At 47.9% G+C, this 15,155-nt stretch overlaps 1 protein-coding gene across 1 annotated transcript; it reads right to left on the reverse strand.

Annotated features, from left to right (window-relative positions):
- Positions 1-31: 31 nt before the first annotated feature.
- Positions 32-15,056, reverse strand: ELOA (elongin A). The gene is made up of 11 exons (XM_054802598.1): positions 14,900-15,056; positions 10,170-10,226; positions 9,422-9,540; positions 7,309-8,518; positions 5,860-5,974; positions 5,360-5,515; positions 4,815-4,912; positions 4,350-4,530; positions 3,811-3,922; positions 3,358-3,509; positions 32-2,946 (listed from the first exon to the last, which is right to left on the reverse strand). Exons 1-11 carry the CDS (start codon positions 14,969-14,971, stop codon positions 2,885-2,887), a joined length of 2,334 nt encoding a protein of 777 aa, XP_054658573.1. The 5' UTR covers positions 14,972-15,056; the 3' UTR covers positions 32-2,884.
- Between the last annotated feature and the right edge of the window lie 99 nt (positions 15,057-15,155).

A 15,155-nucleotide genomic window follows, 5' to 3' on the forward strand; every position in this document is an offset into this window, starting at 1 on the left:
CATTGCTCAGAGACAGAAAAGAACAGGCGGACACAGTCCAGTGTTTGGCTTTTATTGAGACATGATTTTCCTCCTTTCATATAACTTATCTAATTAAAATATTCATCTTAGTTACCACAAAAAAAGGAACATAGAAAATTGTATATACACAGTTAGGGACCAAAATACAAATGCAAGTCAAAGTCACTCCCCCCCTGCCCACGTTACTCATCCCACCAGCAGCGGGGCGGCGAAGGGGGAAGAGGCAGCTCTGCTCAGTTCCTTCGTGTGTAGTGTAGCACAGAAACATTGCACAAGTGTAACACTCTGGGCACCGAAAGACTGGGAATGGAGCGAGCACTTTTACCCTAGGCTTTGCTTACTTTATGTCTCATTGAAATAACCCTCCTCTGGTGCCCACCTCTTCCAGCTGTGTGGGTTTAATGGCTGAGGAAGGGGCTGGTATCGGTCCCAGTACCAGTGGGACCCACTCAGTGTGGAGCGGAGGCAATTCAAACACAGTGACACATCTCATCCTCTCTGTATCCCCACCCCCCCGCCCCACAATCCAGTTGGCAAAGCCTAGAGCAAAGAGGCTTCTCTGAGAGGGAAGGTACATCACACTGTAACAGCAATGCTTTGGGCAATACTCACAGCTGAGGATCTAACTGTAGTATTAAGTGGCAGTTTAGCAGTGCCCAAGATTGTTCTTGGGCCTCACCCAGATCCTTTGCTCAAGGCTCCACTGAGGCCTGAACACAATGCCAGACTCCCCTTCCCTCCCCTCTGCCCCTACCCCAAGTACAGAGGAGAAATAAATGGTAGCACAACGGTCAGCAGAACATATATCGTTATCTAATTAAAAATACAGCAAAATTAAATACAGCAAAAATGCAAGAGTAAGGAGCCATTATTTTACAGCACAACACACACTGAAATGCTGCACGGTAACATTAAAGCATCTGGGACTGTAACAAACTTACAGCACATGAGAGTCTGAGAACATTTTTCCAAGACCTTCAAAATAAGAACAGACCAAGAGACAGGTGTCCAGAATGGTTTTAACAAAAGAAAGAAAAGGGGAAAAAGAAAACAAAAAAGGAGAAGAAAGAAAGAAACCAAACAGAAACCAGAAGCATACAGGGATTTTTCTAGAGCCCTCCATGGAGGGCTCTTCACAGCAAGGTTTCCCCCCCCCCGGTCAGCGTGCACAGGACGAGTCCACTGGTTTGGGATTTGGCAGCCACAGAAAGCCAGCAGCAAAGCTTCTCAAGAGCCACCACCAGCATCCACTACCAGCACCTTTTCCACCTAGACAGCAAAATCCTAGGGCAGCAAATATGGCTTGGAACAGGATAATCTCTCCCCTTTCTGATCCAGTCGGACATCTGAGCACTAACAGAGAGGCCATCTCCCTCGCCATACAACCTGGGTCTAACCAACTCCATCTTCTGCTTGCACCACCTCTGGATAAGTTTGCTTTTGAGGCAGACATAACCCACCAGCGGAAACGTTCACCACAATAAGGCTTCACGCTTAATAGCAAGTGCCTAGTTGTGTCCAGCTCCCTGATCTCTGCCGCAGCCTCAGCGAGTCCACGTGAAATCACTGGCTCCCGACCTCTCCAGAGGAGCTGTGGCACCTCCTTACACTTCCAGCGTCCATGTCCACCAGGTCACATCACACACCCTTTCCTTCCAGAGCTCCAGTTCCTCAGATACCAAGTACAACCAAGATTTTTGAACTCCTGCTATGTAGTATGCACACATTAAAAAACAACCACATTCCATTATTCACTTTCCTCCAATCCCAGTCAAGGGTTTTCAGATTCAAATCCTTGCCTTTTCCAGAGGGGGCAAAGGAAAACATACAGGGAAAAGACAGGATTTAAGCACCAGCTTCCAAACTGGAAATAAATCCTTCCCAATTCCACAAAGAAAACAAGATAAAAGTATTCCTTCTTTCCACTAAAAAGAGGCAAACCGATGCCTTCATTGATATTTAAAAACCATTTTTAACTTCAGAGGCAGACAAAGTCTCTTCTCTCTCAAAAAAAAAAAAAAGTTAAAAGTCTGACTTGGTGCACAGTAAAATTTCTCCCAAAAACCCCTCATAGTTTTATTCCCAGTAGCCAGCAGAAGACAACAGCAGCAGAGAAAAAGTCCCCAATGGCTCTTGGCATCCCTGCACAACAACATAAGCCTGTACAAGATCTACAGTAACAGCAGAGAGAAGGTTGAGAGCTAAGATTTTATTAACATACACAAGTAGCGAGCAAAGCCTCAGGACTTGATGCACTTGCCAAAGGATCGACAAGCAGGTGGGCTACTGGTCCTACCTGTCCCAGAGAGTCCAAGGGGGACTTTGGGCCCAGCAGGTACCAGATCATGAGGAAAGACCCCCCGTGATACCCAGTGTCACAGACAGATGGATTCCTGCCAGCTCAAGTCACAGAGACACTGACCCTTGCACTGGATTGGGAGGGCAGAGACTACTGGGAGCGACATAAATAATACCAGCGGGAGAGAGGGGCAAAATATTAATTAAAACCATTTTATAATTTATTAAGAGGTTAAATAGTAAATAGTCTCTGGATCTTCCACTCTCAGCAGGTGCCAAGACTTCACATTTTCTCATGTGGGGAGATTCTGTACACCCTTCTTTTGGTGGATGACAAAGCTAAAACCAGGATGTTAAGGGCAGGGGGGGAAAAAGGGGGGGCTTGACACTGAGTAAGGGACCAGAATAAAAGATAAAATACTGTGCTGTCGTCTTGTGCAGATCGAAGCCTCTCCCAGCAGCTGCAGCCTCCAAAGAGTTCAAACAAAAGAGCTGTTTGGGTACCTTCTCCCCCTTCAGTGCCACTCCCCCATGAGAGGGAAAGTCCCAGATCTGCACTGCAAACTTATCTCCGAGAAAACCTGTTTTTGAAAGCTTTGATAGTCTTTGCCATCATGGGTGCAATTTCTGCAACAGAGAAAGAAAAAAGATAAACAAATCAAACAAAACCCCCACACATTAAAGCAGCAGTCACAGACTAGGAGAGCAGAGAGCAATTCAAAGCTGCAGCCCTGGCAAGGCAGATGTAGGTGTGTGCTCTCTGATCATGGCCTATCATATTTTCAGGTCAGACTGATGAGAGCCCACTCTCTGATACAATCAGCACTGGGCAGGAAGGTGAATCAGACATTTCTCTATGCTTTTTCTTGGGCAAGAAGATGGAACAGACTTTACACCCTCTCCTTAGAAAGAGGAGAGAGGCCACCAACATCAACCATCCTGCATAGCCTGGATTTCCCTTACAGCAGCAGCAGATTCCTGCATTTATAAAGGAGAAGCTCTAGGAGACCACACGGATGTTCTGCAGTTTGTACTTACTCTTCACTGGTGGTTTCCTGGGGTCATAGGAGGAGAAGGTGCTACCTGAAGATGGGACAGAATGGGCACTGCTGGTGCTGGGCCCGTCATAGGACTGCTCCTCGCTCACACGAGAGTGGCTTTTACTAGATGTGTACAAGTCTGGTTTTATTCTGAAACAGAGACGGGACAGACATTTCAGTAGAGGAGTCACTGCTGTTTGATGTAATTCTTCAGACACAAGCCACATTTGTTAACAGCAGCATGGCTGATACCACATGGAACCAGCAGCAACCAGCATCTCCAAACTTCCCAGGAAGAAAGAAACTATTATGGTTACAAGTTTCACTGCAAAAGGACCTCGCAGACACACAGTATCCTTTCCTGCCAGGACCCAGAGCTTCAGGGAGAAGCTGGCAGGAGCCCACAGGAAAAGAGGCCCTGAACAGCAAGTGCCACTGAGAAACCACTCACTTGGTCTTCCCTGGCAGAAGAGGTCCTCCAGTTCCAAACTTCTCTTGTCTCCTTCGTACATCCCGAGGTGGCTTTGCTGCAGAGTTCACAAACGCCATTTTGGCCACTCTACCTGTAGGAGGGCAGAGGGAAACATTGCTGAGATCCAACTTACTATAAAGGAGGCTCGTCCAGTGCTTGTCTCATTACAGCAAGCTCCAACCACCTCTCCCCAATCCATCCATGCCAAAGCTCAGGCGATAGCCTCCTCCCTAAGGTCTGAACCTCTTGCAGTCACAATATGGGCTGTGAGAAATCAGACTGTTCAGGTCAGTAGTTCTCATTATATTCACCAGAAAGGCAGGAATGCTTCCCTCCATCTCGGTATTCTTCAACCCCAGCATGGAGAAGCCACTCTAGCAGAATAGGAAGTGACTCTGCAGCCCTACATGTTCTTGCTATAAAATATTACTCTGTCTAGTCTGCATCAGCAACACTATGGATGGATTCTAGAGCCTGCTAAGCCATTAATGATCTCTGATCGTTCAGCCCTACTTTACCTTTTGGTTTGTTGGCATGAGCTGAGCCGATGTTCCGTGCTAACATGAGCAGCCGCTGCTCTCGTGCGTCATGAAGTCGAAGGTACATCTCCCGCCAGGACTCAAACTCTTCCGGCTTCTCATTCTTGAAGTCTCGGAGACAGTGATTGTGCCACAGTTGATCCGTATCCTCAATAAGGACCTGAAACAAACCCACACGTTAACTGGGATCCCTCCCGACACCTTCACTGCCTTCTCCCTCAGCACCAGCTAGTGCCAGCGCCACTGGAATACCACAGAGAGCAAGACAGCTTAGGGGGCAACTTGCAGCAAGAGATGGGCAGAAAGCAAATCCAGGAACTCAGGATTACAACAAGAGGTGGGTTTTTTTGCTAAAGAGCGTTGTTCTTTACTACTCTGCTATTGCAGATGAGGAGAGAACATCACTCCCACGTCACCATCCCTTTTCCAGGCCCAGGCACTCACGTGATTACACTCTTCAATGCGATACAGCTGCTCTGGGGTGCATCTCTCCAATACTGGCTCCAGCACTGTGAAAGGGACACCACCCACTTCAAAGATCGCTAGAGAGAAACAAGATGCACAGAGTATTTATCCTGCTCCTTTCTTGCCAAGGAAAAGGCTTGACACCTTGAAATCCAGTGGAAAAAGCTGCAGTGCTACACGATACTACACAATGTAAAGGAAAGGAGAAAGGAACCAAAGGTGCAATAGCTCTAGCGAGTCATCAGGCTCTAGTGTCTCCAAGTTAAGAAGTGCCTGTGCAAGGCTCTGTTTACCACTATTTCCAGTGCTTTAGCACTCCCAGAAAGCGTGCTGGGTGCCGATTCCTGCAGCACCTGAGCTTTCAGCGAGATCTATCCCATATTAGTTAGCTTGCCTTGTGACAAGGGGCAACTGTGCACATGCTTCAAACCAGATGCTGCTGGGATATATGCAAACAAGTTACCAAGATGTCAGCATACCTGTATGGCAACACGACTTCAAGACAGATGAGGAAAGGTACTTACAGTCAATGTTGTTACTGAGGACTCTGATACACTGCTGATACAGAGACATCATCTTTGGGAGGTAGGCAGTTTTGGAGCCTGAATACACTTGCATCTTTGAATTCAACCGTCGGCCTGTAAAACCCGCTTCGCTCTCTTCAACTGGCGAGGACACCGCTGTCAAGTGAAAGACTTGGAGTAAGAAAGGAACAGGGAAAAGAAGAGCCCCCCCGATGAATGGCACAGGGGACACAAATCAGAGTCACCCAGAAGCCACCTAAAGGGCCAAGTCTTCTCTAAGAGACCTGTAATCTAGTTCAGGAAGGGCAAGTCCAAAGCCCAAGCCTCAAAGGATCATCTTCATTTCTGCTACAGCATGTGGGAAAGAAGCCACCTGGGCTCTGGGCATCAGAGGCAGGACGCCAGACCCCAACAGAAAGACTTGAACCCAGCCAGCATCTACTCCCTCCCACAAACAGTGGCTGGAGCCCATTTCAGACCTATTTTCCTGCCCAACATACCTTTCCTTTTTGTCTGGGAGCAGGTAATGGTCTCGATTGAAGGAAGAGGGCGGTAATTGGCCTGAATCGGGGGCAGTGGGATGTCTGGTAACGTTGGTACCACATCTAAAATTATCTGGAAGGAGAGCATGTACATGCAAGTAAGCCAAGAATACAGGAGAATGTTACATCATCCTGCCAGCATACAAGCAGCACTGAACTGCGTTTTATTTGATATTTTGAATAAGCCACTCAATGCTGATCAGCTTGCACCAGGAAGTAACCTCAGGAGGAGGCTGCACTTCTGCCACATTACCGTGGGTCTGTCCAGGCGGTCAGTACAAAGAAGCCAAAATTCGGGATTGGAATCACTAAGCTCCCTCCAGTAAGAGCCGTCCACATCTTTAACCTACTAGGTTCGGTGCTAAAGGACACGTGCAAGAACCCAAGTCAGATTAACAATGCAAAGAACTGGAGAAAAAACAGACAAGAAAGCTAGCAGAAATATTTCCTTGATCTCAAAGACTCATTTACCCGTTTGGTCTCTTCTCCTCCTCCTCACCTCCTGCAAAAATCTCCACAGTGGAGGAGGTGAGGGGAACCTCAAACTGAGGGAAACCTAAAACTTTGAGATGAGGCACTTATTAGAATGAAGAGCAAAGCATGATTTTAAAATGCTGCTAGGATTATAAAAACCCCTTTTTGAAGAGCAAGGTGTTTCAAAGTTGAGTAAAAAGATTAAGCAGTAAAGGTTTTACACATTAGTCCCTATTTATATACAAAACCCTGGCACCCACGTGGCAATGAATATATACAGAAATCCATCGTTTTTCAACCTTTCACAAAAGAAGGTCTGTCTTCTAGAATAAGCTGCATTGTAACACCAGTCCTCCCATTTCCCCCAGTTTCTGGAGACCAACAGATTTAGTTAACAAAACTGTAGTATTCATATAGATTAAAAAAAAGTCCATTCTAGAGAAGCATAAATACTTGAGGAAAGACAAGGGAACCTTGCTAGCAGGTGGAGATGCACCGCATATTAGGCCAGATAATAAGTTGACTCACATCTAAAGATATTCTGCATGCTTAACAAGTGTATCATGTCCAATATGCTTTCACATGACTATTTAGCTGAAGGCGTTCTCTTTTACTCTCCCCATTTTTGAATAAACAGGGTTTTGCCTATCGCATTTCTTTTTTAACCCTCCCTCTTCACCCACTTTTCCAGCAGAGTTCCGCTCCAACAGCACAAAGCGATGCCTGCAGCACAGGCCATATGAAACACATAGTGTCTCCCAACAGGAGCCAGGAGCCACAGCCCTGGATACCAATGAGACACCGCAAGCACAGCCTGATGCAGGACACAGCCCAGCACCTCCAAGGGGAAAACTAATAAGCCCCAGATGGCAGAGGACCGAGAGCAGCTGACCCCATCTTCTTTGCTCACTTTCAGATCCTTCAAAACCTTACCCTCTTTGGTTTAGGAGGCTCTGGTAGTTTCTTCTCTGCCTTTTTCTCACTTGTTCGCTTGTGGCTTGGACTTTTCCGACTCGAGCTTGAGCTGTTGGTACTGGCTTTGGATCCGTTCTGTTTGCTGTGCCCTCGGTCTTTCTCCCCAGCTGACACAGAGGGTTTAACCACTTTCTTTTTCTTTTTCTGGGGCTGGTCGTAGCTGAGGTACGACTCAAAGGACATTGTAGGTTGTTCAAATTCATCCTCCGCTTCCCCCTCCCCAAAATTTGAGGAAAAGCCCGTTGATTTTTTGTCTACATCAGAGACTTTGCGCTTCCCCTCTGAAGATTTTATGCTCCCAGAAATCCCCTTTTCTTTAATCCTATTTGATGAGTCACACTCAGCTTTCTGTTTCTCCCGCTCTGTGTTAGAAGTTTCCAGGCTCAGCTTAGGCTTTTCCAATTTGCTTTTTTCGGAGTCCCGATGTTTCTGCTTTTTAACATGGTTGTCCAAAGACTCTTCCAAGTGTGGCAACATTTGCAACTTCTCCTTTCTGGAGGTGCTGCTTTCTCGATTCTTCTCCTTCTTGGCACCATCTGATGTCCTCTGCTTCTCCTTGCTGCCCCCCACCATGGGGGCTTCTCGGAGCTGCTCTTTAAAAGAGGCCTTGTGCAATGTTTCTGGGCTGAAGGTCCTGTCGTCCCCTTTGCCATCAAGTCGCTGTTTCTTGTGAGAAGACTTGTGCTCTTTGCTTCGACTCGCATTCCCTTTGTCATAGAACTCACCAGGGTTCCTCTCCCGGCCTCCCCCCAGCTTCTCCTGAAAGCTGTGGCCTTTACTGACTTTCTGATGAAATACTGTCGGTTCTTCCTGCTCCTCAGAGGCGTAAGGGTCTGTGTACATATCCTGAGGGCTCTCACTTGGCTCAGGTGACACAGCTTGTCCATAGTCTGAGTACTCCTGATCTGAAGAGAGCACTGGGGAAGATCTGCCCCAACCCTTCCCCTCGTGGCTGCTACAGCCATAAGTCTCATGGGCTCTCTCAGGCCTAGGATACCTTTTGGACTTCTTTTCCCTATGATCTGGGCTATAGGACTGGCTGCAAGACGGCTGGAAGTGTTCTGGGTACTCCTGGTCAGGATCGTCATCCTCTCTGAGGGAGGATTCTTGATGTCTTTTGCTTGAGCTGCTCCTCTCGTAATCACGGTCTTCAGAATCTAGGTTATTTCTGAAGGGATTAAAAAAAACCCCAAAATAGTTAGTTTAAAACTTCCCAGTATGAATGAAAAGAGCAACAACTCCCCATGGACCACATGGACAGGAACCTCTCTTACAGAAGACTAGCGTTGTATTTGGTAGTTTTGTGGCAAGAATACCAGTAATTCTCTCAGGCACAGCAACATTCAGGGATTTAGAAACTGCATTTCTAGTGCAGGAATTGATTAAGCATTTTTATTAGGACTAGAGACTTCACAGTTCACTGGGAAGCAGAGACAGAAGTGCACAGAGACTTCTCCATGCCTACACACTCCTGGCTGTGTGGTACCTATAGGAAACACGTCCCCCAGTTCACCAGTCAAGCATGCAGGGATACCACAGCCATCAAAATTGTCATGAATAACTGGGTCTTTATCACCCACATCTACATCTAAGTGATCTCATTGCTGGGTTCAACACAGCTTTGTTACTACAACGTATTGGCTAGCATTAACTTTCCGTAGGATTTTTACACATAACAGCCTTCTTTCAAAGCAAGCCACTTCCTTTACTTGAGCCTAGAACTTCCTCTCTTTAGCATCATAAAACGGGAAGCAGGCAGATTGCATCTCTTGCTTTATTAAAGGCACTTTTCTGGCCTCTACTGTTAATCTCTTCATCAAACTGCAAATTCTTGAAAATCGGTCCCTACTTTCGTGCAAAACTGCAGTTGTCAGCAACCCAACACTCCGTGGCTAGCCAAAGCAGGAAGTTTATGCTGAAACAAGGCAAAAACCCCATGCAGAGTTAGCACACTTGTGTTACAAGTTTTTCCAGAACCTTCGCTTGTTACCTTGGTCAGAAAAGTTTACAATGTCTACTGCAAAAATATAATAAAGCTTATCTGTCATGATAACTGAACAGGTTCACTTACCTGTCCGCCTCTTGGGACACTGGCACTAGCTTCTTCCACCTGGCTACGAGATTCTTTGCAAAGTCTCCTACAAGCTCGTGTTTCCGTAAACTGTTCACGGTCTTCCCAACACCTGTCTCCTTCACGAGAGACCCAAAACATGAGTTAATCTTAGCAAAACAGTATTCTCACCTCTGCTAAAAAGCAAATAAAGTTAACCTGCCACTGATCGCTGCTAGGTAGAAATGAGCTTCCTTGATCTAACAGCAAAGATATCACATATAATGTATTATGTTTTCAGCAGCCATTATATTGTTTACTACAGCTCTGTAAATCAAAGATAACTTAACTCTGCCTTAGTCAGACACTAGTTATTTGTATTAATAAACCAAGTTAGTATTTACCATGACTGTTGATAAGTTCGAAGACAGAAGTCACTAATAATTTTAACGATTAGCACTTTCTAATTTCATGCTGATTCAGTTATCGTTAGGAACAGCTCTGACTCTCATATCCCAGTCAAGTGTTAAGCTTTTCGAAGAACTAAGGATGACAAACTCTCCTCCATGCTTCACACTTGCTCTGACATGCTCCTTCCCTGTGCTTGGAATCCCTAGAACCTCATCACAATCACACCTGTGACACCGGGCTGTAGCACGTGGCCAAGGCAACACACCCCATTCAAGGGAAAAGCAGCATTTCTGTGACAAACAGTTATCCTGTGACTTGACAGACACGATGAAAGCGTGAGAGATTTCACAGCTCTTACCACAAGAATGTCAACTGTGATGGGCAACTCAGACAGCCTCTTCAGACTTTTCAGCAGCTGCAGAGACAAGAAGAAAAGTGTTCAGACTTGTCATACTGAACCACATACTGTGATTAGAAAGGAAGAAAATTCTGCAGTGCATGAGAGCTTGTTAGAAAAATCCAAGTGGCAGACAGCTGCTGTCCTGCTCCAAATCAGCTCCTGAGAAGCTGAACACAAGGGCCAACTGTAAAAAAAACTATCGCCTCTTTGCCTACAAGGGCCCATCTGAGAATCTTAAAACGCACTCAAATATTAATGCTTTCTTCACACAGGACTGCAACTTGTCTTTGGCTTAAAGCATCAGGAACAGAGGCACAAACCTCTGTTGCACAGCAAGGTGAAGAAAAGACTCGGAAGCTTGTGACTCTCAGAAGGTGGCGCTGAGAATCGCATTACTTGTTGAGAGGAGGGGGAAAAAAATATTGAGTCCTTTCTAAAGTTTTGCAAGCTAGACACTGAGGGAAGGAAGATTTCTAGATGCTCTTAAAGAATTAAGATGGAGTCCCTATCTCCCTTGCAGACCCTCCACTCTGTCAGTGCTGCTGACAATCTCTCTCCTCTCAGCTATACTCTGTGCTAAAAAGGCAACTGACCCCTTCCACAACCACTGCCTCTCGCCCCACTCTTTCCCTTCCCTTCACCATACACCAGTGAAAAATGTTGTTTTCCTCCACACATGCTGCCAAGCGAGGCCCTGCCAGCGCACACAGCTGCTCCGCGGGCCAGGGAGGGAAGAGGAGCCCTCTCCAACTTGCACCCCGGCGAGGGGCTGCAGGTGAAGTGGACACACTTGTCCCTCTGCCACCGAAGTGGTTTGGGAGATTGCTTCGCTGAGATGCCTACAGCACCACTGCCCCTCACGTTATTTCCCACAGCTCAGCTACAGCCACAGACCAGCCTCATCAGCATTCCCATTATTAGAGCCCCTATACAGCCCAGGCTTTGTTCAGCACTGCTGTGCTATATGCCATAGAAAGGGCTGTCCCTGATCCAGATCTTCTGTTTAAAGCGCTGTGCTCATGCTCAAATTAGCACAGTTGGCCTCAGCTATTCCAATCACCCCCACTTCCACCATACAAGGATCAAAGAGGTTCAGAGGTTTCCTTCCTTTTGAAGGAAATACGTTCTTTTAACCTATTTGAAGAGTGCTGTTACCTTCAGAGAGAAAATACTCCTCGACACAGAGATAAGGGTTTATCTAGCTTTAGCAGAACACCAGGACGATTTCTGTTCACCAGAAACCACTGCCCCATCTCCATTATATTTAGGACTTCATTGCCATGACTGAAGTTTTATGTTCTCCTGTTTGTTTTAGAAGAGTGTAACACTGATACCAACAGTGTTTCAGCACTCTGGAGCTGGGATGCAGGGAGGGATGCAACAGTTCTAGCTGTGCTGTAACCACAGCTAACCGGGTCTTCAAGCCCTCTGTCTCTGCAACTCCAGGCTCATGGTAATGTGGAGTCTCCTCCAGGATTCACAGAACTCCCAATTATTTTCTAGCTACACCCCATTGTAGCATCTTCCACAGCTCTTTTTGCTCTTTAGTCATTTGCTGCCTGTAGGGCTGAATTCCAAGAAGAAAAGCGTTATTCTTAATGGAGCTCATCTCTGGATTTTGTAGAGCCAGGGGAAGTGTGGTTTGAGACCAGGGGATCCACACATTTGATCCAGAACATGTCTCACAGTGAACTGGCTTATTCCACACCCACTGCGGTCAATCATCTTATAAAACACAAGAGCTGGGTCTGAGAGGCCGTGATACATATACCTTTGCCTAAGTGCCACTTCGCCAAGCTTTTATGCCTGCACATTCATCAGAAATGTTAACACAGTTGGAGTTCAGCAGACTTCCCAGCCAAGTTGTAAATCTCAAAATGACGCCATCAGGAAACAAGGCATTTTTGTTACCTGTGTCATCAGTAATGCACTTACCTGACAATCCAAGCTATCAAAACCTGTGCTTATTGATGCTGTCCAAGTGGCATGCAGCCTGGCAATATCGGAGTAGGGATCTATTTGGGAGCTGTGTTCATACAGCACAGCAAAACCTTGCTTTGCTTGCAACCTCTGTGGACCACAGGTCCATGTGCATGAAACGCACCAAGAGAGACAACTCTGATGCAGTGAGGCTTAAGAACTTGTACTAATCTGTATTTCCTCTGGGAACAAGCTGATGGAGTACACCCCACTGCCTTCAGCTGAAATCAGCCAAGCAGACTCAAATCTGACAGCTCATCTTAGAAATAACTGAGATCCTACGAGTCCTGTGAGAAAAAGGCGACTGGATAGAAGACAGAAAACACAAGGCTTGTATCTTGCTAGACACCAGATGAAATACATTCAAGAAAGCCTTTCTAAAACACCCCAGTGTAAGGTAGAGTTTCAGTCAGTCAGCCACAAGACACAAACCATAAAAACTTCACTTAGTTCCAGCTCCAATAAAATTTTGTTTAACATGGGTGGATTGTTTTCTTTTTCTAAAAGAAGTCAGCCAGACCATTACAACACACATTAATATCAAATTACTACAGCATAGCCTGGCCTCTTCCTCTCCGTGAAGATGCTCTCTTGTTCATGTTTCCCTTACTCCCTTTCTTCCCTCAGTCATGCAGCAGAGCTCGTACCCTCTCCGCTGGGGGGGGGGAAGACTTTTTCCAAACCATTACAGCAGTGTCCAAAGCTTCACTCATACAGTTTTGTGGCAGCAGCCCAATTTTCAGCCAAAACCAGTATTAATACTTAACACTTTTCAGGAAGGCAATACAGAGTTGTACATGATACTGGGAAAATATTATTCTTTCACATTACTGATAAAATATTTCAAAAGGACAAAGCAAGAAAACGGAAGACTGGAAATAGCAGTGCCAGAGGTGCCGTGGATTTGTCCTGCTGACAGGGTAAAGCTGTAGCTGCTACAGAACTGTAGTGGAAATAGTTATTGCACAAGAGCCAAAAGCCATTTTCTGACATAGGAGGGTGCTCAGAAAATACACAGTCTATCAAGACAATGCAATGGCAATTAATTCAAGTCTAGAAACACTAACGCTGCCAAGGATATAGCTGAAAAGGTATCAGAATTGAAGAGTATAGGTCATGGGACCTTTCTGCTGGGGAAGAGAAAAGGTTTAAAGTCACGATCGTAGCTGGTAGCAGCTTGCAAATACTTAACACATCCCCCTCACCTTGCAAAAATGCATAGGATCAACAGAGAAAGAAACAACTTAACACCACAAGGTTACTGGAGGAAGAGTCAGCCTGTGCAAACAGTGCCTGAAGACTTACAATGCCCAAGAAACACAGACACGCAGTTATTGCCCCAAGCTGACACAAGGGTCAGGAAACGGGAGCACTAATTCTCAGCGCACAGTGTGCTGAGCCAATATTTGAAGTCTTGTGCATGCTCTCAGTACCATGGAGCCCAAGACCCCCTGGAATTGACTCCTCAGCGGTCGCTCAGCTCCATTTGGGGCCCCACCAGTTAAACCACGCTTTGGTCTTAGCTGAGAAGAGGCACCAGCCTCCCCACTGCTTCGCCCCCAGCTAGGCTGAAGCTGGGTACAGGTGCCTCCATTTCAAAGGGTCAGAGCTTGAGCACTTCGGGATCCATCCTTCTTCACAGTGCGAGGTCTTGGAAAGCGAGCGGTTCTGCAGGGGTTTGCCTCAGTTACCGAGTTAGCAAGTGCAGAGCAGCTGCACTGCCTTGTCTGAATTAAGCGAAACGTAAACCAAACACCTGTAAACAGTCACAACAGATGCTCCCCCTATAAAATATGACATCCTAGAGAATGGGATAATAGCACGTGCAGAGCCCACACCCAAGCTCAACCCTAACTCCAAATTTCAGTTGAAAAAACCAGCCCAGAACCCTGGTGCCCAGCAGGAGAGTTGCTGTCAGCAACAGAGGCAGACGAATGTCACTGAACAGATTCGAGCACCAGCGTAGATCAAGGCAGCACACACGGCGGCCGCTCCGCGACAGCTGCTGCGGGCAGCAGATTTCAGCAGCAGCCACGTTCCCTCACAGAGATGGGCGAGGGGCATCAAGCAGCTTCCCCAAGGCCAGACAGGGAGCCCACAATAGGGCAGAGTTAAAACTTGGCAAATTCTTGCCCTGACCCCAACTCCCTGGCAATCGTGGTGGCCTCGTCATGATCCTGGCCTTCCCCAGTCCCGTGGCAGGGCTGCGCCTCCCTGTCACCTCTCGCCAGGGCTCACGCCAGGGACCGCAGCTCTTCCACCATGAACACGTCACCAGGACAAGACTCTTCCGGCACGTTCTCCCGTTGCCCACTTGCCCGTCTCTCAAACTGCCCCCCAGCGACGTGCCGTGGGGGGACCCCACGTAGGGACCCCTGCACCCCGCAGCGGGCCTCCTGCGGGGCAGCTGGGGCCTGAGAGCCCAGCCCAGGCTGGCTGCAGCGCGGGGGGCTCCCACCGGGGACAACCCACCGGGCCTGCCCCGCTGCCGCGGCTGGGGCCGCCCGCATTGCCCCACGGACCGCGGTCCCGGCCAGGCAGGAAACTTCGCGGGGGTGGGGGGAACCCCGGCGGAGGGCAGGGCAGGCCCAGCTCGGCCCCGCTCCCCATGTCCCCCACGGAGTGGCCCGGACCCTCCCGACCCTCGGCGTCGCCGCGCCGCCCCCGCCGGGGAGGGGGAGCCTCAGTCGCGCCGCCGCCCCCGTCACCTTCTTGGGCTCCGAGCTGCCCGCCAGCCGCGACTGCAGCTTGCCCACAACTTCCAGCACCGACTCCGCCATTTTTACTGCTGGAGAAGCCGCGGCGGCGGAAGCGGCTTCACCGCCCGCTGGCCACACGGCGTTTCCTCACCGCTGCCGCCATCTTGGCTGAGGGCAGGAAACGGAAGCGGCGCAGCCGTTGCCCTGGCCGGTGACGGCCATGGCGGGTGCGGGCAGAGTTCGGTGGGTGCCATGTTGGGGCCTG

This window comes from Grus americana, chromosome 23, assembly GCF_028858705.1.
Source record: "Grus americana isolate bGruAme1 chromosome 23, bGruAme1.mat, whole genome shotgun sequence".
NCBI classification, from domain to species: Eukaryota; Metazoa; Chordata; class Aves; order Gruiformes; family Gruidae; genus Grus; species Grus americana.